Source organism: Bos mutus, chromosome 19 (assembly GCF_027580195.1).
Source record: "Bos mutus isolate GX-2022 chromosome 19, NWIPB_WYAK_1.1, whole genome shotgun sequence".
NCBI lineage: Eukaryota > Metazoa > Chordata > Mammalia > Artiodactyla > Bovidae > Bos > Bos mutus.
Window position 1 is genome coordinate 1,726,956 of NC_091635.1, and position 21,625 is coordinate 1,748,580.

The following is a 21,625-nucleotide window of genomic DNA, read 5'->3' on the forward strand; positions in this document are numbered from 1 at the left end:
TCACCCGTGGATGGACACCTAGGTTGTTACCATGTCCTGGCCCTTGTCAGCAGACCTTGCCGACTTTGGGCGGCCCATCACAATGAGCTGGATGCTATGGCAAGCCTAGAGGGACATTCCTGGAGCTGGGACTCTGGCCTCAGTGAGCAGCCTGTATCTCTACCCCAGCAACAACTTCCAGACCTGTCGCCGAAGGTGACAGTAGATTGGACACCCTGGAGAAGATGGCAGCATGATCTCTGGTCCGAGGGATCCCTGGAGTCGAGGCAGGGAACTAGCAGGTAGCTTCCAGCTGGGCCAAGCTTCCCAGATTCTGGTCCTGGGCCCAGAGCTAAGCACCGAAGTGACCACCAAACATCACTCGCTCCATGCAAGCAAAACTGGAAAGAGTTGCAAAGCGTAACCTCTCAGGGAGAGTCTCAGTTACACAAAGACAGTCGAGGCTCTGAGAAGTCCTGCGGTCAGGCCTCCTGTGCAGGAGGCACTTCCTAAACCTTTCCGTTCCGAGCACAGGAGGGCATGCCCTGGATTCTGTATGGGCACGATGGACTTTGAGAAACACCAAACATTAACACTGAGCCCTCACTCTCACCCCAGTGTGACCGTTTACAGAGCGGAGGGCCCACGGCTGAGAACGACACGTTCCCATAGGATCCCGCCTCCGTGGTGTAGACCCGAGGTTCTCGACTAGGGGCAACCGCACCCCTCGTGGGTGGCACCACTGAGAGACATCTTGGCATCACGGCTGGTGGGGGCAGTGCTGACGGACGCTACCAAACATCCTGCAATGCATTCTCCTATTTTATTTAATTTTCTGTTGAGCCCAGCAAGACAGAAAATCATCTTCCCCAAATGTCAGCAGTGCTGAGGCTGAGAAGCCCTGGCCCGGAGCCACAGAATCATGAGCAAATGAAGCACTTAATCCTCTGATAACGACCTGAAAATTGCTGTGATGGGTTCTGGACTCTGAGAAACTCAAGATTTTCCATACACAGCCTAAAACCCTCCTCAGGCTCTGCTACCCTCCCCCTGCACACTCTGCCCAGCAAAAATTTAAATATTATTTAATTGTTTAAAAAAAGACAAGTGTGAGTCAGCAGCTGTTTAGCTGTCCCGCTTGTACCAACCCAACAAGCATATGGATAAAATAGCAACACACGTGGTACTTGCAAAAGAGGCAATGCTGAATTTTGGCTTTTTTCATCCTCTGACTGTGAGACCTAAAATAAACAAATAAATGTTTCTCTCTCTCTCACACACACACAGTAAACCAATGACACTGACATTGGATGGCTATTTCACCATTTCCCAAGGGCAGAAAACAGAACTTTAAGTCTAAAGGCAGTGCTCAGAGTGAACTAAGGAAAAAGAAGTGCCTTAAAGACCCAAACACTGGATCCTTCAATAAACAGACGGTGACCCAAATATACTTGTTTTCAACAGTGTTTGAACTTGGCCTTACCGCCTGTCACCCAGGCCTTGGCTGCCCCAGTAGAGAGGGATATGAATTAGGGGTTCTGGAGGGGGGTTGCATAATTCCATGGTTGGCAGGCAGATTTCCCTGCGGCTTCCCTGCAGGTTAAACTCTCCCCAGCCCTTGGCCTGTGCACTGTGCTGATTTGCATGTATTATTTTTCCATCTGATTTCCCCACGGAGAGGATAATTGGTCTCCTTTCCTCCTCAGCCCAATAAGTGACCTGTGGGGGAGGGTGGCCTGCTGAGAAGCGGATATGGTTTCTGTTCGGGTGGAATTTCACCCACCCCTGTTCTAAGAAGGTGGCGGACTCTGTTTCCTTGTCCTCTTGTTGCTGTTCAGTCAGTCCCAAGTTGTATCTCATTTTTTGCGACCTTAGCCAGCCAGGCTCCTCTGTCCATGGGATTCTCCAGGCAGGAATACTGGAGTGGGTTGCCGTACCTTCCTCCAGGGGATCTTCCCAACCTAGGAACTGAACCCTAGTCCCTTATGTCTCCTGCGTTGGCAGGCGGGTTCTTTACCACTAGCGCCACCTGGGAAGCCCCAGCTTTTAAAGGCTCTGGCCAGGAAGTGACGTTGCGAAGTTCCGCCCACAGGCTGGGCTGGAAGTTGGCCCACGGGCCTCCCGGCTCCCAGCCGCGAGGAGGCTGGGACCCACTCGGGGGCACGTGGATTCTGGGGCTTCCGCCCCCAGCCTCGGGTGCTTGTTTAGCATCGGAGGCATCACTTTATTTAACGCTCTTACACCTGCGTTTCTGAAGAGCTTATTACAAATGGCTTTTGGGGTTTCCCCCTGCATTGTCTTAGTCTAACTCCCCGAAGTCCTGGGACCAAACTACATTTCTCCAAACTACACGGGAGGAGATGAAGGTCCGCATAGGTGAGCGGACGACAGAGTCAGTGAAAAGGGGAGCCTGACACCACGGTTCTGAGCCGAGACCACTCTGCTCTCCCACGGAGGCCGCACAGACCGTGAGGCTTTGCAAGGAATATCGAGGCTATTAGGGCTTCCCAGCTGGTGCGGTGGTAAAGAACCCGCCTGCCAATGCAGGATAGACGAGAGTTCTGGGATTGATCCCTGGGTCGGGAAGATCCCCTGGAGGAGGAAATGGCAGCCCGCTCCAGTATTCTGGGAAACGCCGGGGACAGAGGAGCCTGGCGGGCTACAGTCCACAGGGTCGCAAAGAGCTGGACAGGACTGAGCACACACACACACACACACACACACACACACTCACACTGAGAATGCTGATAGAAACTTCTTAAGCATCAGGATGGTGGTGGAAACACTGAATCCGCTGGTCTGTTTTCTGTTGAGAAAGTAATAACTGTACCAAGATTTCACTGAGATTTTGCTAACTGGGCTGATTTCCCAACACAAACCCCTTCTTTCCTGATTGAAATACAATCACTTCCTCCTTGGAAGCGGTGTCGCAATAGACCCTGTGTTTCCACTCGGGCTTCACTGGCCCGGCCCGTCCTGACCTCCCGGAGTCACGGCTCAGGCTTGGTTCACGGTGAGAGGTCAGGGCTCGAGCCGGAGGGGACGGAGGGCGGGGGACCAGCGCGGGGAGGGGTGCTCAGAGGCCAGCCCTGGCGGAGAACCACGAGGACCGCGGTCACGAGAACAGAAATCAGGAGGAAGAGGAGCAGCGACCCCGACTGGGCCAAGAGGCCTGAATGAAGGAAGGCGATCGCTCACCCTCACCTCACTCCTGGATCACGTCCAGTGCTGCCTGAAGCACTGTGTAGGTTTTATTCATGGTTCTTGCTCAGTTGCTCAGTCGCGTTCGACTCTTTGCGACCCCATAGGCTGCACGCAGCACGCCCGGCCTCCCTGTCCTTCACTGTCTCCCGGAGTTTGCTCAAACTCATGTGCACTGAGTGGGTGATGCCATCCAACCATCGCATCCTCTGTGTTCCCCTTCTCCTCCTGCCCTCAGTCTTTCCCAGCATCGGGGTCTTTCCCAGTGAGCCGGCTCTTCGCATCAGGTGGCCCAAGGATTGGAGCTTCAGCTTCAGCATCAGTCCTTTTGTCAAGCACTGTCTGAAGCAATTTGCAACTTTTACTTGTGGACTCCTCCCAGAAACTGCTTATAAGGTCAGTGTGACTGTTACTCCATCCACCCTAAAGAAATGGGGCCCGGATGAAGGCAGCACAGGTGAACTCTCCAAGGTCGCCCGGCTAAGAAGCGGCAGACGTGTGATGAGACTCCAGCCTGGAGTCAGAATGTGGGGGAGAGATTCCAGTAACGCTTTCACCCTCGGTTATAAAAACAAAGAAATTACAGTATAACCATACAAAGCAGGTCTGTGGAGTATAAGGGCGGACGAATTCGGCTCTTTCCAAAGCTTTTGCTGCTTACTGACAACCTCCTCTCTGGCAGGACCACACAGGCTCTCTGCATCCAGAGCAGAGAGCTGGACGCGGTGCTGGCCGTCCTGCCTCTGGGACGCTGACTGCTGCCCACCAGTGCGCTCCGGTGGCATCTCAGCTTTGTCTCCAGGACCCAGCCTGAGACGCAAGGCAAAGTTGCCATCACTGTTGCACCACGGCCTTTGACGTCCGTGTTCCGGTGAGACCCAGCTTGTCTGAGCGGCCATCCTCGTGTGAAGGTGGGGATACCAGTGCCTCTCGTAGCGGGCGGTTCTGAGGGTTCAAGGTGATGGTCCGTGGGGTGGGGCCAGCCCTGCACCTGTGCAGAATGGCTGTCACCCATTTTCAATGCCACCAGCTCAAGGTCAGAAGGAAAGGTCCCCAGTGAGGCAAGAGCAGCCTACTGAACTGGCTTGATAAGTGCTTTGTGAAAAAAAGAGAAGAGGAAAAGGAGGATTTCTGCCAAGTCAGTGAGAAACATCAGCTAATGGCTTTCCCCAGGTGTGTGTGTGCGTATGTGTGTGTGCACTTGTGCGAGCACATGTGTGCCTGTGTGTACATGTGTGTGTGTGTGTGTGTGTGCACGTGTGTGTGTGTGGGGGGCGCATATAATTTCTGGAGTTGTTCTTTCAGTCGCTCAGTCGTGCTGACTCTGTGACCCCATGGACTGTAGCCCACCAGGCTCCTCTGTCCACAGGATTCTCCAGGCAAGAATACTAGAGTGGGTTGCCATTTCCTTCTCCAGGCGATCTTCCTGACCCAGGGATTGAACCTGGGTCTCCTGCATTGGCACGCGGGTTCTTCACCACTGAGCACTGGGGAAGCCCTGTAATTTCTGAGGTAGGTAGACTAATTGCAGATGCCCCGTCTGTGTTTTCCCCCTCGGTAAGCTCTAGATATCACAGTGACTACGGAGAGATGAACATGCATATTTTCTCTCTGGAAGCAGCAGCAGAGGCTGAGGCAGGCCAGGGCTGGGCTGGAAGCTCCGGGGTTTTTTCCTGGCATCTGGAGAATGCAGATCCTGCTTCTCGTGTCTTGTGCACCCAAGCAGGCATTAAACATTAATGAATATGGTGGGCTGTTGATGGAAATCAAATCACCCACACGGAACGCAGAGCAATAACCAACTGGTGGTGCTTTACCTGCTGCTGACTCAGGGCGGCGGGAGCCAGGCCCTCTGCCCTGTGCCTTACCCTGGAGACCTCACTCTGCCCTCTACCCACTGGGTCAGGTCTGCGGCCCACTTTACGGAGCAGGAAACCGAGAAAATGAGCCTCAGGTCTCCCAGTGTTTATGTAGCAGAGTCAGGATTTAAACCCAGAGCTGCCCAACCACAAAGCCTCTGGAGTTCTCATGTATTCACTCATTTCTTGTTGTTCAGTTGCCAAGTCGTGACGGACTCTTTGTGACCCCATGGACTGCAGCATGCCAGGCTCCCCTGTCCCTCACCATCCTCCAGAGTTTGCCCAAGTTCATGCCCACTGAGTCGGTGAAGCCATCCAACCATCTCATCGTCTGTCATCCCCTTCTCCTCCCGCCTTCAATCTTTCCCAGCATCAAAGTCTTTTCCAGTGAGTCATCTCTTCAAATCAGGTGGCCAAAGTATTGGAGCTTCAGCTTCAGCATCAGTCCTTCCAATGAATATTCAGGGTTGATTTCCTTTAGGATTGACTGCTTGGCTCTCCTTGCAGTCCAAGGGACTCTCAAGAGTCCTCTCCAGGACCACAGTTTGAAAGCATCAGTTCTTCAGTGCTCTGCCTTCTTCACTCATTTGGAAACACTTATCAAGCACCTGCTGTACACAAGCAGCATTTTAGACTCTGGGGTCATATGGCCAAGAAGCAAGCAAACATCCAGCCTTCTGCCTGTTTCCCGTGGCAGCTCTAACAAGCAACTCAGACTTGGGGGCTTTACGGACATGTGTTCTCAGAGTTCTGGAGCCACGAGTTTGAGATTGTGGTGTCAGCAGGGCTGCATTCCTTCCGGGAGGACCCACTCTTTGCTTCTTCTGGCTCCGGTGGCTGCTGACATTCCTTGGCTTGTGGTCACGTCCCTCCAGCCTCTGCCTTCTTGGTCCCAACATCTCCTTTCCTGTCTGTGTCTAAGCTCGCTCTGTTTTTCTCTTGCCAAGGACACGTGCCGTGGGATTCAGGGCCACCCACGTACTCCAGCCGGGTCTCCTCCTGTCAAGACGATTAAGTACCTCAGCAAAGATATTTTTTCCAAAGAAGATAACGGTGTTCTGGGGATCGGGGTTTGGCTACATCCACTCAGTTCAACACGTCCTTGAAAAGCTGACAGTCCAGTGAGGGTGCACCCGAAGCATGCCAGTAAACGAGAGGCCAGTATGGCGTGACAAAAGCCCTGATGAAAGTCACGCAGGAGTTGGTGAAAGAGGCGGGCCTCTCTTTGGGTTGGAGGGACAGGACAGATTCTCCGAGTGGGCCGCTTTGCAGGCTGTCCTGAAGGACAGGAGTTAGCTGACCACCTCCAGTGGTGCCCAGGGTTCTCGCCTTGTTCACCTGCTTGCTTATTTACACTTTAAAGAGTAAATAACATTACGGGGTGTGTTAGGCACAGCAACTGCCCCCCACCCCCGCCCAGAGAGTGAGAACAAAGCATTGTCACAGATGCAGATAAAGTGATTTTAAGCATCACAAATCACAAGTGGCCTAAACAGTGCTAGCTCAGTTCCTGCCAAAAAGAAGGGCTGCAGATCAACTGCTATAAATCCAAGCCCATCATTTTTGGCTGACCTCCCTTGACCTTTTGACGGATTTACAGCCCATGGCAGAACAGAACGCCACCTCATCCAGTTACCTGGGGTGCACATTTCCGAGTTTAACCTGGAGGGGCCCCTGGTAAGTTACACTGCTCAAATTAAGCATCCGATGGTCGCTTTCTTGATGGCTTTTTAATACCTCAGGTGAGCACTGGCGTATCGTCTGTTCTGGTGTTTTTCCAGCCAGACGTTTTGTGGTCACGTTCCGCAGCACGTGGGCTTCACGTATGGACCTCCCGTTGGCTTGCCTGTCACAGCAGATCCAGGCGAACCGGCCGAGGAGGCTGCGGGCTGTCCCAGTAGTCTGGCCCCTGTCTGGGCTCTGTGGCTTGAGGCCGGTGGCTTGAGTTCCCTTGCCCGTCCTGTTTGACTCTGAGACCTTCATAAAGAGCCTTTGTTCCCACATCCAAGTTCAGTTAATTAGCAGATCTATTTCCCTGTCCCGAATGACGACCCTGACGACCACACTCCAGGCACCCCCCGGAGTCTCATCCTAAATGCACTGCTGCTCAACGCCTATCAGAAGCTCTGGCAGAGAGAGCAAGATCTGCTGTGTAAATGGTAAAGTGCTCTTTTGTGTAAACAGGAAAACAATCCTTTTAAAAATTGAAAGTAAAATGGCAGCTGCATGGCCTTCCTAGGCATCATGAGATGTGCATGACTACAGTGGGCTTCGCGGGGCTTCCCCTAAACACATGTCCATGACCTAACCTTCAGGTGGTGCTAGTGATAAAGAATCTGCCTGCCAATGCAGGACCCACAGGAGACACGGGTTTGAGCCCTGGGTCAGGAAGATCCCCTGGAGAATGAAATGGCAACCCCCTCCAGTGTTCTTGCCTGGAGAATCCCAAGGACAGAGGAGCCTGTGGGCTACAGTCCATGGGGTTTCAGAGTCAGACATGACTGAATGCTCATACCTATCCTATCCCTAACCTCTGAAACCTGTGACCATGACCTTACTTGGAAAATAAGGGCTGGGAGCAGCTGGCCTCTCCCCAGCCGATTTTTTTGGATCTGCTATGACAGAGGTAAGTAACGTTCTTGAGGTGAGACTGTCTTGGATTATCCAGGTGAGTCCTGAGTCCACGACCTGGGTCCTTATAGGAGACAGACACAGATGGAATGGAGAGTCCCTTGGACAGCAAGGAGGTCAGACCAGTCAACCCCAAAGGAAATCAACCCTGAATATTCATTGGAAGGACTGATGCTGAAGCTGAAGCTCCAATACTTTGGCCACCTGATTTGAAGAGATGACTCACTGGAAAAGACTTTGATGCTGGGAAAGATTGAAGGCGGGAGGAGAAGGGGATGACAGACGATGAGATGGTTGGATGGCATCACTGACTCAGGGGACATGAATTTGACCAAACTCTGGGAGATGGTGGAGGACAGGGAAGCCTGGTGTGCTGCAGTCCACGGGGTCACTGGGGGGATATGACTGGGTGACTGGACAACCACAACCTGAGTTCACAACCTGCGTCCTTATAGGAGAGAGACAGACACACAGAGGTGAAAGAGGAGGCGAGGCGATCAGGGACGCAGGGGCTGGAGTGATGCAGGCGGCCACCGAAGCTGGAAGCAGCGCAGAACGGATTCTCCCATAGACCCTCCGAGGAGCCTGCTACCTTGCCCACACCTTGGTTTCAGAACACAGACTCCAGAACTGTGAAAGAGTAAGTTTACATTATTCCAAGCAACCAACAGTGGCTTAAACAGGGGCAATTTGCTACGGCAGCCCTGGGAGACGAATACAGTGACTGAACTCCCTTTTCAGACCTTGCTCAGGAAATGCTAAGAGATCCAATGGCTCAGTGTGCATAACACAGCTTGGTGTGCGTTTTCTCATATTCTGTCAAAATTACCTTGAAGCACAGGTTTTCAAAATGCAAACGGAAGCAATCATTTTCAGAACCTGTGAAGCACCTCCAGAAACCCTGGAAGTTCATGAAGCACACTTGGAAAGTGCTTGTCCGGTGTTTTCACTCAGACAGAAGAAATCCTGGTTGAGGGGGGAGAGAGCTTGGAAAACAGGGCTGCTGGAGCTTCAAGAAGAACCACAGACTCACCCTCTTCATGTTAAAAAGGAGGCAAGTGCTTCCCTGGGGACTGACACAAGGCATCCTGGGTCCCAGTGGAGTTTTGAGAGAAAGACACATGAGCTCACATCCACTCCTCCTTTGGACTCCTATAAAGAGAGCACGGTTGATTTAAAGGAAAGCCCAAATTAATAAAGATTCCTATCCTCTTGCAGGAATTCTAATGGTTGGTATAAAAGATTTGCACAATAGGAACTTGTTAACAAATGAATTTGCTTTAAAAATGTCTTATTGGGCTTCCTGAAAGGCTCAGTGGTAAAGAATCTGCCTGCCAACGCAGGAGACATGGGCTCTATCCAGGATATCCGGGAAGAGCCCACGTGCTGCGGAACAGCTGAGCTGCTGTCCCACAGCTAAGCCTGTGCTATGGAGCCCGCGAGCCGCAACTAAGGAAGCCCTCGCACCCCAGAGCCCGTGCTCCGCGGCAACAAGAGAAGCCTCCGCAACAAAAGCCACGGCAATGAGAAGCCTGCACACTGCAACTAGGGAGTAGCTCCCGTTCGCCACAGCTAGAGAAAAGCCAGAGCAGCAACAAACAGCCAAAAATAAAAATTTAAAATGTCTTACTAAAACTCGAGAACGGTGGCTATCAGAGTCAGAAACTGCAGCAGGCACAAGTTGAGAAAATGTCTAGCTCACGCCCGTCACAGAAGTTCTTCCAGGTCACTCGAGGTCTGGGCAGCCAGCCTGGTTTGGGGGAACTGTTCTTCCCACCCTGAGCCACGTGGCTCGAATAGAGAGCATCAATAGAAAGTTTCCAATGACTCCACCTCCCCAGAGCCAGTGATTGGTTGAAGCACCTGCACTCCTCAGAACTGGACCAATCATAACCCTCTACAGCCTGGCTGTCCCAGGTCTGGCCAATCAGCGACTTTGCCCAGGATCTTTCTTTTTGGAAATCTGAGAAGCACTTTTCTCTCTCTCGGGTCCCAGTGCTCTTGGGGCTCCGAACCTGCAGAGGGGATTAAAGCAGGCAGAAGGACTAAGCGATAGAGTAGAGCTAGCTGACCTCACCGAGCTTTGGTTACTTGATTCTCCACATTTCCTTTAACTGCTTGCATTGGTTGGAGTCGGATTTCTGTCGCTTGACATCAAAGTATCCTGAAGAGAGTAGGCAGCACTTTGCAAATATCATGTACTATTTCTTAAGAAAATAAACGTAGCCACAGAATGCAAAGTATGTGTAAAATGTAAGGGAAATATAGACCTCATCAGTTGAACTGGGTAGGATCCAATGATCCCGGTTTAAAAAACAACGCTGCAATGAAATGTTGGTGAATCGGGGCTTGACTTGATGATGGAATTGCAGCTGGTCAGTCTGACTTCCTCCAGAATCTCTAAGTGCCCGGAGAAGCACAGGAGGCAGAAATAAGCAGCTGCTGGTGGTGCAGGATTCCTAACTCAGAGTTAATACAAAACAAAAGAGGAGCTGGGCTGTGAGTGCAGATAAACACACTTTCCCCACAAAGTCACTACTCGGCCACTGAAGAAAATGAACCAGAAATAGAAAAATTCCGGTTATCCCGCTGTACAGCACAAGGGACTCAGCTCAGTGTTCTGTGGCAGCCTGGGTGGGAGGGGAGTTTGGGGGAGAAGGGATGCATGTGTATGTGTGGCTGAGTCCCTTTGCTGCCCACCTGAAACTATCACAATATTGTTAATCACCTATACTCCAGTATAAAATAAAAGTCCCACTTAAATGGATGAAACTCGGATGACTATCTGTCCCTCCACACAGACTCCACTGTGGTGAGCATCACGAAAAATGAGCTTACCCACGGCCCATGCGCTTGACCCGGTGGAGACAGCTGGAGGCCAGGGCGCCACGTGAGAGCTGCACTCGCTTCCCAGGGCTGAACAGCTTCGCTTTTTCTTCTGCCAGCAGAACGCTCTTCTCACCCACCCACCTCCCCCAAATTTCCTAAAACCCTGTTTCTTCCCAGGCCGTCTTACTTTCATCGTCCAGCTCTTCTGTTCATCTGCCCTCGTGCCAACAACTCCTTCAGTTTCGCTCTCCTCTCCACATTTTGCTGAATTTTCTTACAGGTTCTTGGCTTCTTAGCAATCACAGTCCTCCACCATGTTCTATCCCCTGTGGCTGTCCAAATTTATCGGGTTTGTTACCAGAGAGTCCAATAAAACAGGCCTTCTCTGGGTCTTAGCTTCACCTCTTGTTCCAGACGAAAGATGCTGGCGGGCTCCAGGTCTTGATTTCCAAGGTCGGCCTCCAGGGACCCACACTCCCGGATCCCGGCGTCTCCAGGGCACTCAGACTCAGGGTTGGGGTTGATTTCACATTTCCACCGTAAGACATCCTGCCAAGTGACAAGCCATAAAGAGAACTAGGCCTTTTTTTCCATACTGTGGTTTTCATTAGTCCTGTGTGTGTGCGCCTGCCTATAATAACAGGTACTCATATGCTCTGACTCCTAGAACTTCTGCTCCATCCGGGCTGCAGCTGTTTGGAATGGTGTCCCCGCCTCGGCTTGGAGCCACGCGAAAGCCGACTTCAGCAGAACCCTCAGGTCCTCAGCAGTGTCTGGTTTAACAGATGATCACGGGGAAGACACAGGTCGGCGCCTACAGAGGGGTGAGTGGGGAGTGCTTTTGGCTAAATCAGGGTTTCTCTGTGGTTCCCGCTTTTTTAAATGCATGACTTCTTGGCTGCTCTTTCCTCAGAAAATGCAGGAAGCTGAGGAAATTCTCTCTTTTTGGCAAACAGCACCTTCTCGACTTTCTTCCAGGGCTTTAAAAAAAATTTTATTTTGGAAGTTGATTTTATTTACGTTACTGCAATAGAGAGAGCACCCCTGGTCTAAATGCCAGGATGTCTCAGTAGGAGGGTTTCGCCTGAGACTTTCAAAGGGGGAAGAGGCAGGTTATAGGTGGGATGACTTGTTTTTGGTCAAGATTGTTTTTGTTCAAGGCTTTCATCCCCCACAGGGGCTAAAAGGATGTTGAGTAACAGCCCCCAAGTCCTGAGGTCGTCTGTTCCTAATTATTTGTTCCACAGATATTCACTCTGGCTCTCCCGTAGGGGGAACCACGGAACAGATGTATCCGTGCGACCACGTGCAGGCTGGGGGCTTCTCATGCCAGGAGCGAGGGCCATTCATGCTCATGTGACAGCCGCCGTGAGGCTGCACAGTCACAACAGTTCCCGTGATGCTGTAGGGGAGGATGCGTCCCGTCGGGGAGGGACCGGCGTGGAGGGAGGTGGCCGGAAACGCCTTTCCCAGAGAGGAGAAATGAGGACCTGGAGCTTCCAAGGATGCAGAGGGCTGGAGCTGATGGTGAGACCGCGTGGATCCTAGCCCCTCGGGGTGCCAAGCCCATCTGAGGTTTGCCAGCTGCCTGACACAGAAGGCAAGTGGCAACCAGCTTCCCATCCCCGGTTTTCTCCAGAAAACGAAGTCAATGGTAGTGCTACGTTTGTTTTCTATGCCGAGGAGCAAATTACCGCCACCCTGGTGGCCTTACGCTACCCACACTGACCCGCTCTCCGAGCTGCAGGTCAGGGTTCCAGCTCAGCGTGACTGAGTGCCCAGCGCAGGCTTCACAAGGCTGAGGTCAAGCTGTCCGCCAGGCTGCGTGCTCCTCCGGAGAGTCTGCAGAAGGCTCTGCTGCCGTGTTTGTTCCTGTTGTTGGACGAATTCCTCTCCTTGTGGTTGTGCAACCGAGGGCCCTGTTTCCCAGCTGGCTGTCAGCGGGGCTCAGCTTAGGTCCTGAAGGTCACTGTCTCTCTTGCCACAGCCCCCCCACCCCATCTGCAAGTCAGCAGAGGCACTTCCAGCCCTTATTCGACTTCCTCTTTGATTAGCTGGAGAAAACTCTCTGCCTTCAAAGGGCTCGTGTCATCAGGTCCAACACAGCCAGGTCAACATTGCCAGCGTTCACTGGGTCACAGAGGAAGCGAGGGGCTTCCAGAAAAAACATCTATTGCTGCTTCACTGATTATGCTAAAACCTTTGTGCGGATCCCGACAAACTGCGGGAAATTCTTCAAGAGATGGGAGTACCAGACCACCTTACCTGCCTCCTGACAAACCTGTATGCAGGTCAAGAAGCAACGGTTAGAACCGGACGTGGAACAATGGGCTGGTTCCAAATCAGGAAAGGAGTACGTCAAGGCTGTGTGTTGTCACCCTGCTTATTTAACTTATATGCAGACTACATCATGCGAAATACCAGGCTGGATGAAGCACAAGCTGGAATCAAGATTGCTGGGAGAAATATCAATAACCTCAGATATGCAGATGACACAACACTTACGGCAGAAGGTGAAGAGGAACTAAATAGCCTCTTGATGAGGGTAAAATAAGAGAGTGAAAAAGCTGACTTAAAACTCAAGATTCAAAAAACTTGAGTTTTTTGGTCATGGCATCCAGTCCCATCACTTCATGGCAAATAGATGGGAGAAAAGTGGGAACAGTGACAGATTTTATTTTCTTGGGCTCCAAAATCACTGTGGATGGTGACTGTAGCCACGAAATTAAAAGAAGTTTACTCCTTGGAAGGAAAGTTCTGACCAACCTAGACAGTGTATTAAAAAGCAAAGACACCACTTTGCTCACAAAGGTCCATCTAGTCAAGGCTGTGGTTTTTCCAGTGGTCATGTACGGACGTGAGAGTTGGACCATAAAGAAGGCTGAGCACCAAAAAATTGATGCTTTCTAATTGTGGTGTTGGAGAAGACTCTTGAGAGTCCCTTGGACTGCAAGGAGATCCAACAAGTCCATCCTAAAGGAAATCAGTCCTGGGTGTTCATTGGAAGGACTGATGTTGAAGCTGAAACTCCAATACTTTGGCCACCTGATGGGAAGAGCCGCCTCATTGGAAAAGACCCTGATTCTGGGAAAGATTGAGGGCAGGAGGAGAAGGGATGAGATGGTTGGATGGCATCACCGACTCAGTGGACCTCAATTTGAGCAAACTCTGGAAATGGTGAAGGACAGAGGAGCCTGGCATGCAGCAGTCCATTGGGTCTTGAAGAGATAGATACGATGTAGCGACTGAACAATAAGGACAACAAATATCTGGGTAATCTCCCTATCCCAAGGTCACCCTCTCTGGTAGAGAGGTTTAGTTACATCTGTAAACTCCCACCAGGGCCGGGCCTCTAGGGACGTGTCTAGGACTCATACACCTTCTTCCTGAGAAATTGTGAGGCCTGAGTTAGCAGGTGTATGTCAAGTACACGGCAGCTACCACGCCTGTCTCGGGCAGGATTTGCATGCAGAGAACTGGCCAGCCCTTCTCGCAGATGGACAAGGACTTGGCTGGGGGTGAAGGAGGCGGGGTGGCAGCTGTTAGGACCAGCAGAGCAGTCGATGAGCACCTTCCGGCTCTCAGCCAAAGGGCTTCTTTCTGATGACACTGGAGACAGGAGGTGCGGGTCTCCCTTGCGTGGTACCCTCCCCAGTTTGGCTCTTTGCCATGCTGACCACAGCGAGGACTGGGCTTTGGGATGAGGCACTAGGAAGCTGGCCCAGTCCTCTACGAAACCATCTGCTTGGAGCTCTTGGCTCTGACAAGAGGGGAGGTTTCCTCCAGCTGAAAGTCCAGGGACTCAGAAACCACTGAAGTCATAGCTTTTCCCCAACTAGCCCAGCAAGGCTCTAATTGGGAGAGAAGAGAAATGGACGTCCGGACTCCCACCCCCTCTGCTAACCACATGCGGGTGGGTGGTGGCTGAGGGCCCTTTTCAGACCCGTTCTCAGCCTGGCATCACTGGCAGAAGAACCAGCAGGGGGTGCTGGCCTTGCTGACTCTGGGCGAAAGACAGACAGCAGTCTCTGAGCTGGGCCCTGGGCTTCTATCCAAGGCTCTGTAGGGGAGCCGCCCGTTCCCAATAACCCTGCTCTCCAAGTGATCTGGGCGAGCGTGAGATCAGTAGGAAAGAGGCAAAAAGGAAGAGGCGAGAAGAGACTTTATTTTTCCTTCCCCAGATGCACGGTGGGAAGCAGCTTTCCCTCCGCCGATTCCTAGGCCAGACCGTTCTCGTGCCTGGTTGAACTCTTTCTCGTCTTGTCTGGCTCTCTCCCTGCCCTCCTATCACTGCTTTGGCTTCTGGAGTTTGTCAGAGCTTCTCCCAGAAAAACTGGAGCCAGTTTACTCCCCATGAACGCCTGTCACTTTCGCAGAGCTGCAGCGTCTCTTTGCTGTGGCTTTCAAAGAGAGTCTTGGGCCAGACTTTCTTCAGTGAGAGCAAGTATGCAGGAGGAGGGAGACGGGGCATCTGATGGGGGGAAGAGCACAGATGGACACAGTCGGTAATTACAGGAAAACAGAACCTTCTTGATCCTGGAGGAGGGGGTCCAGAGAGAAAAGCAGAGAGAAGAGAATGTGTGTCTGTGTCGCAGCTGCAGGAGTTTTTACACCACGGAGGCATGACCCCGTTTGACCTTGACTGTAACAACCAGAGGGTTACAGAGGAACCGACCAAAGATATGTGGGCGCAAGGCCAAGCTGAGCTGACCAGCTTTGACAAGTCAAAGGACAGATGTGGTCTGGTTCTCGCAGCTTCTGGGAGGGGGCGAAACCCAGAGCTCAGCCTCTAAGCTGTGAGGGTAGTGGCACCGTGAACCTGGGATCCAGGTATGCACTGCCCTTCATCACTGCTTTGACAGGAAAAGGTGGAGAAGGCGATGGCACCGCACTCCAGCACTCTTGCCTGGAAAATCCCATGGATGGAGGAGCCTGGTGGGCTGCAGTCCATGGGGTCGCTAAGAGTTGGACACGACTGAGCGACTTCACTTTCACTTTTATGCATTGGAGAAGGAAATGGCGACCCACTCCAGTGTTCTTGGCTGGAGAATCCCAGGGACCAGGGAGCCTGGTGGGCTGCCGTCTACGGGGTCGCAGAGTTGAACACGACTAAAGCGACTTAGCAGCAGCAGCAGCAGCTTGTTGGTTTAAGGTCTGAAATACTGACGACCCCATTTCCCTGGCTCCCCGTGCCCCCTGACTCCCTGTGGCCCCCTGGCTCCCCGTGACACCCCTGGCTCCTGGTGCTCCCTGGCTCCCCATGCCCCCCGACTCCCTGTGGCCCCCCTGGCTCCCCGTAACCGCCCCTGACTCCCTGTGGCCCCCCCGGCTCCCCGCGACACCCCTGGCTCCCCGTGCCCCCCTGACTCCCTGTGGGCCCCCTGGCTCCCTGTGACCCCCCTGGCTCCTGGTGCTCCCTGGCTTCCCATGCCTCCCTGACTCCCTGTGCCCCCTGACTCCCCGTGGCCCCCCTGACTCCCCGTGGCCCCCTGGCTCCCCATGGCCGCCCCTGACTCCCCATGGCCCCCCTGGCTCCCCGTGCCCCCTGTGTCCTCACGCCCGTCGAGGGCTGGTCCTGGACCACTGGAGGGATCAGCGGCCGACGATGCGACAGGAACATTTTCCCTGATTACTTTTTTAACCTGGATTGTGCCTCACTGTGGTGTTGGAGAAGACTTCTGAGAATCCCTTGGACTGCAAGGAGATCCAACCAGTCCATCCTAAAAGAAATCAGTCCTGAATATTCATTGGAAGGACTGATGCTGAAGCTGAAATCCAATACTTTGGCCACCTCATGTGAAGAGGTGACTTATCTGACAAGACCCTGATGCTGGGAGGGATTGGGGGCAGGAGGAGAAGGGGACGACAGAGGATGAGATGGTTGGATGGCATCATTGACTTGACGGACGTGAGTCTGAGTGAACTCCGGGAGCTGGTGATGGACAGGGAGGCCTGGCGTGCTGCGATTCATGGGGTTGCGAAGAGTCGGACACAACCGAGCAACTGAACTGAACTGTGCCTCACTTAGTTACACTTTGAGGGGGACAGAGAGGAAGGGAAGGAAGGACGGCACTTAAGGAGGTCTGCAGCAGGCTTCAGGTCAGCACGGGGATCGCCCACCTGACCCATGACATGCCTTTCGCATCGCTTCAACTTAACTAGGTATTGACATTCCATGAATGAATATTGATCGAGGACCTGAAATATGCAAAACAGTGTGTGAGCTCCATCTTCCACTGAAATAAGGGATGTGCTGGGAGGCGGCAGGTAAGATGGGACATATCCTAACTCTGGTCACAAGCTCAAGTTATAGGAACGTACTTCTGACTTCATGCATTGCTTGCTAGGGCGGTGGTTAGAAGAATCAGTCAGGCAGACCGACGGGCTCACCTGAGCACGTGGGAGGGCGGCTGACTTGGCTACTGTGTTACCTGCGCTTCTCCAGGTGAGGCAGCTGGTTTGTTGCCACAGTTATTTTGGAAAGCAGCTAACGTTAAGTAATTATTGGCACGACGGCATCCACATATGTGTGCAAAGCTCTGGGTTTTCAGTACTGGCTGGATAGTGGCTGCAGACGAGGGTGGGGGCGCGGGCTTGTGTGTGCAAGAGAGAAGTGGTTGGCACGGTCCCTCCCTGCTTCTCTCCTCTGCTGTTCGTTCTCGCCGTCGGCACTGAAGCCTGCAGCTCTCGATGGCCCTGCGCATCACAGCAGGTGCGTTCACGCGTGCTCACGTCGACGGGGCACCACCTCACGTAAGGTGACGGTGGCTGTCTCTTATAACGGAACTCTGAGTGCGATGCAGATGCATCCTGGCTAGTGGGCCTTCCATGCTCCATTTATGATTATTATCTTTTGTTAAAAATTCTTCTACATCATGGTTTTATTTATTTATTTTTTGGCCATGCTGTGCGACATGGGGGATCTGACTTCCCTGATTGGGGATTGAACCTGGGCCCCCTGCATTGGAAGCTCAGAGTCTTAACCACTGGACCACCAGGGCAGTCCCCCACATTCCATTTCTAGCCTGATGAAGTGCTAGTTACTCAGTCGTGTCCGACTCTTTGCGAGCCCATGGACTGTAGCCCGCCAGGCTCCTCTGTCCATGGCATTCTCCAGACAAGAATACTGGAGTGGGTTGCCGTTCCCTTCTCCAGGGGATCTTCCTGACGGAGGGATCAAACGCGGGTCTCTGCATTGCAGGTGGATTCATTAACAGCTGAGCCACCAGGGAAGCCCTGATACACACCACATAAGCCGGAATATGCTTATTAACATCCTTGCCTGGATGCTTACCATGCACTCTGGGTGAAGCTTCTCTGCCTCTAGGGTCCAGTTTCAACACTTGGAAGAACAGCTCCCCCTCCTGTTACAGCCCACAAACCTCATCTGAGCTCTCATGGATTAAGAGGAAGTAATGGGCTTTCCTGGTGGCTCAGCTGGTAAAGAATCTGCCTGCAATGTAGGAGACCCCAGTTGGATTCCTGGGTTGGGAAGATCCCTTGGAGAAGGGATAGGATACCCACTGCAGTATTCTGGCCTGGAGAATTCCATGGACTCAACAGTCACACAGAGTCGGACACGACTGAGTGACTTTCACTTCACTGATGAGTCAATATCACAACTATCACATTCAACGGACCACACAAACCCATCCCGTTACCTCCGAGTACAGCGAGGCCACAGCCCCCACCCATCCACTGTTAAACGGCCAAGATCACTCCTAATCAGTAAACGAAGTTTTCTGACACGTAATGACACAGAGGTCAAGCTCAAAATGGTCTGTAGGACAGACTGGTGACAAAGAGTCTTGCTTTTCTGCCAAAATACTCCTCCGACTCTCCTTAAGGACCAAACCAGCATACAGAATTTAAGGCCACAGCTGTGTGAATAAGTGGATACTGATCAACACTGACACAGCGCAGTCTCCCGCGTCCCCCCTCAAATCCTCAACTGACGTGTCGATCATTTTCCAAGGGCATAATTTAGTAGTTCACCGATCCTCATGTGGTTGATGAAATAAAGGTAATATCGAAAATGACAGCATCTGAGAAGCAATCTCAAACTGCCTTTTTATTGCATTCAATTAGCAAGAGACTTGGGAACCACTTTTTAATATAAAATTATCAGCCACAGAGTTGCAATTGAAACGCACTGTAGCGACTTCAGCTGATAACTCTCATTTTTTCTCTTCACTTTCCAAAGGCCCCCTCCACCCCTGGCCACTCTCAGCGCTATAGAATGAGGAGCAAACAGTTTTTACTTGGACAAGCGCTGAATTTCCAGAGACTTATGTTTGTCCATCCTCTGGGGGGACCATAAAACCAGCCAAGAGGGCTCATTTGGAAATCTCTTGTGTTAAGAAAAGTGATGAATGTGTCCAAACGTGAGCTGAGTTATCCTCAGACCAGTCCATATTCAGCCAGAGTCCTAACTCCTCCAAGGCCTCTGTCATCAGCTGGGGGTCTCGGAACTGACCATCCCAGCTTCTCTAACACCCTCCCTCCCCACCTCTTCACACACACACAAAATCCTTCTTGATATTACCCTACATATGTTTGGCATTTCCCCCTCTATATTTAGTCTTGGATGTAAAAAAATTCCCAGGTAGTCTATGCAAGCATGGAGGCTCAGCTCCAAGTGAGCCCCCCCCCCCTCAATAATAAAACTGCTCGTAGGTTATAACACTCAGGAGAAAGGGGCAAGCCACGCTTTACACTTAACAGAGTGGTGACCACTTGGGGAAACTGACTTTCTGGCCCGCTGACCTCTCCTGATCTCTGACCCCGGGCAGGGGAATAAACAAGAGGGGAGAGCGGGGTTTCCGGGAGTAGCCCTGGTTTCTGAAAGGCGCCCAGGTCTAGAGCTAAGTGCTGGGTGCGGAGAAGCGCTGGACTTGCTCTGTTTGGAAACCTCATTCTGGAAAACCGAGATCCCACATCAGGAGCGGGAGAAAGAGCGAGGAGATGGCCCGGGAACGGAAGGGGCCTGGGGTGAACCCCGGGGGCTCAGGGGCGGGTCTGGGAGCATCTCCGGGCGCGCTACTGCCTGCAAACTTCTCTCCCCGAGATGGGCGCGGGCGCAGCGCGGGGCGCGCGGCGCGGCCGGGGGCCGGGCGGGGCTCACCTGTTCCAGCGGGCCACCTTCCTCCGGTAATAGCGCAGCGCCTCCGGGCCGGCCAGCAGCGAGTCTTCGGGCCCCAGGAGCGGCGGCTCCTCCGGCTCGTTGTACAGCGGGTGCGCGAAGAGGGCCCGCAGCTTGGAGCCGGGATCGCCGCCGCCGCTCGGCTCGACCCGCCGCGGGGCCGAGGGGGCCGGGGCGGGGGCCGGGGAGGCGGCACGGCGGGCGCACGGGCAGCCGAGCGGGCGCTCCCGGGGCTGCAGGCGGCTCCGCACGCGGGGCCCGAGGTGGAAGTAGAGGTCGGCGGCCAGCAGTGCGCCCAGCAGCAGCAGGGTCAGCAGGCGGTCCCGGCGCAGCCCGGGCATGGCCCCGCCGGGTGCGCGCAGAGGCGCCCGAGCCCCGCGGCCGGACGCGCCGCGCGCGCGGAGCCCCCTCCGAGGGGGTCGCCCTTGAAGTCGCGGCCGGGGCGCAGAGCGCGCGGGCGGGGGCGGCGGTCCCTCTCCGCGCCCAGTGGCCCCCGGAGGCCGGTGTCCCCGGGCCCCTGCTTCTCACACCCTCTGCGCCCCGGGAGCCGCGGCAGGTGGAGGATCGGGGCGCCGGGCCGCGGGGACGGGCGGCGCTCGCCTCCCGGCGGCGGCGGCGGAGGAGGGCGGCCGCGGAGCGCGGGGCGTCTCTCCGGAGGATGCGGTCGTTCCGGCTCCTCCGGCGGGCGGCGGGGACGCCCGTGCCCCCGGCTCTTCGGGCCGAGTTGGTGTGCGCGCCCGGCCCCCGGGGGAGGGGTGACGCCGCCGCCCCCGCCCACTGCCGCTGGCACCTGCCCCCGGCGCCGCCCGCCCGCCCGCCGACTCCGGGCCCTCTTCCGGCCCTGCCCGGCCACCTGGTCGCCCGGCCACCGCGCGCCGGCCTCTCGCCCCGGACGCGCGCGGGCCCCGCTCGGGGCTCAGCCAAGCGCTTGAGGGGGCTCGAAGCTGCGCACGAGAGACCTTCGATTTTCGTGTTTATTTCCTAGAAACAAGACAGCTCCCTGAGAGCCTTTCCCCTTAAGAGCTGCCAGGTGTGTGTGCGTGCGTGTGTGTGGCCCTTTCGCTCTCTGCGTCTTCCCGCAGAGCCCCGTCCAGATCCAGAAAGACCGCGTGTCCGGTGTTCGGCGCGTAGTAGGCGCTCAGGAAACAGCCGCGCTCAGCCAGGGGAAAAGTTTGACCTTTGAAAAGAAGTCTTGCAGACTTCCTGTCTGGATGGAGCGCGGTCCCCGCTGTGCCCGCGTCTACGGAGCGGGAATGTGTCCTTTCGCGAAGGAGCGGGCCCTCCCGCTGACCCCACTCCGAACTTCGTGCTCAGCTGGGTGCGAAAGCGGGTCCGCCCAAATGAATCACTGAAGGACTGTGTTAGGCTTTCCCCTGGTATCCTGTGAGGTCATTCACACCCCTTCCCACCCCTTTTCCCTTTGAGGAAGACGGAGGGCGAGGTGGTTGCCCGGCCCTGAACTCCTGGCTCCTCCGTTTAATGAGCTGGTGGGATGGAGACATGCTGGTCTGACGGCGGAGGCAGCACCCCCTCTCCCCACCCCCAAGCCCTTCCTGGGTATGAAGAGGCATCTTTGCCAGGAGCTGCCCGCCCAGGCACAAAACGTCCCCCTTCTGTGAACTTGGCTCTCTAACCCCCTCCTGCCCTCCTGGAGTCAGAACTCTCAGACGCACTTGGGCTTGTGGGTTCAGATTCGAGTTCCTCCCCCTGTGGCTTGGTGGGAGATCCCTGTGGCCTCTGCCAGCCCCATCATCTGTTAATGAAGCTAATAATAGAGCTTACCCCACAGGGTTGGGCTTCCCTGGTGGCTCAGGCCATAAAGAATCCGCCTGCAATACAGGAGACTGGGGTAAGATCCCTGAGTCAGGAAGATCCCCTGGAGGAGGAAATGGCAACCCACTCCAGTATTCTTGCCTGGAGAATCCCATGGACAGAGGAGCCTGGCAGGATGCAGTCCATGGGGTTGCAGAGTCGGACACAACTA

General features: G+C 54.0%; 1 protein-coding gene across 2 annotated transcripts in view; it reads right to left on the reverse strand.

Moving 5' to 3' along the window:
- Nucleotides 1-20,343, reverse strand: part of FAM20A (FAM20A golgi associated secretory pathway pseudokinase) — a 40,372-nt gene extending 20,029 nt beyond the window's left edge. Inside the window, exons 1-2 of one of the 2 annotated variants that reach the window (XM_070388975.1) lie at nt 9,301-11,775; nt 8,704-8,822 (exon numbers count right to left, since the gene is read on the reverse strand). Coding sequence is in view for 1 of the 2 variants with exons in the window: in XM_070388974.1 (XP_070245075.1) it covers nt 19,624-19,982 (359 nt within the window). In the remaining variant the exon portion in view is untranslated. Of the gene's footprint in view, nt 1-8,703; nt 8,823-9,300; nt 11,776-19,623 lie in introns of those variants that run through there. The other variant, XM_070388974.1, reaches the window with a different exon arrangement.
- Between the last annotated feature and the right edge of the window lie 1,282 nt (nt 20,344-21,625).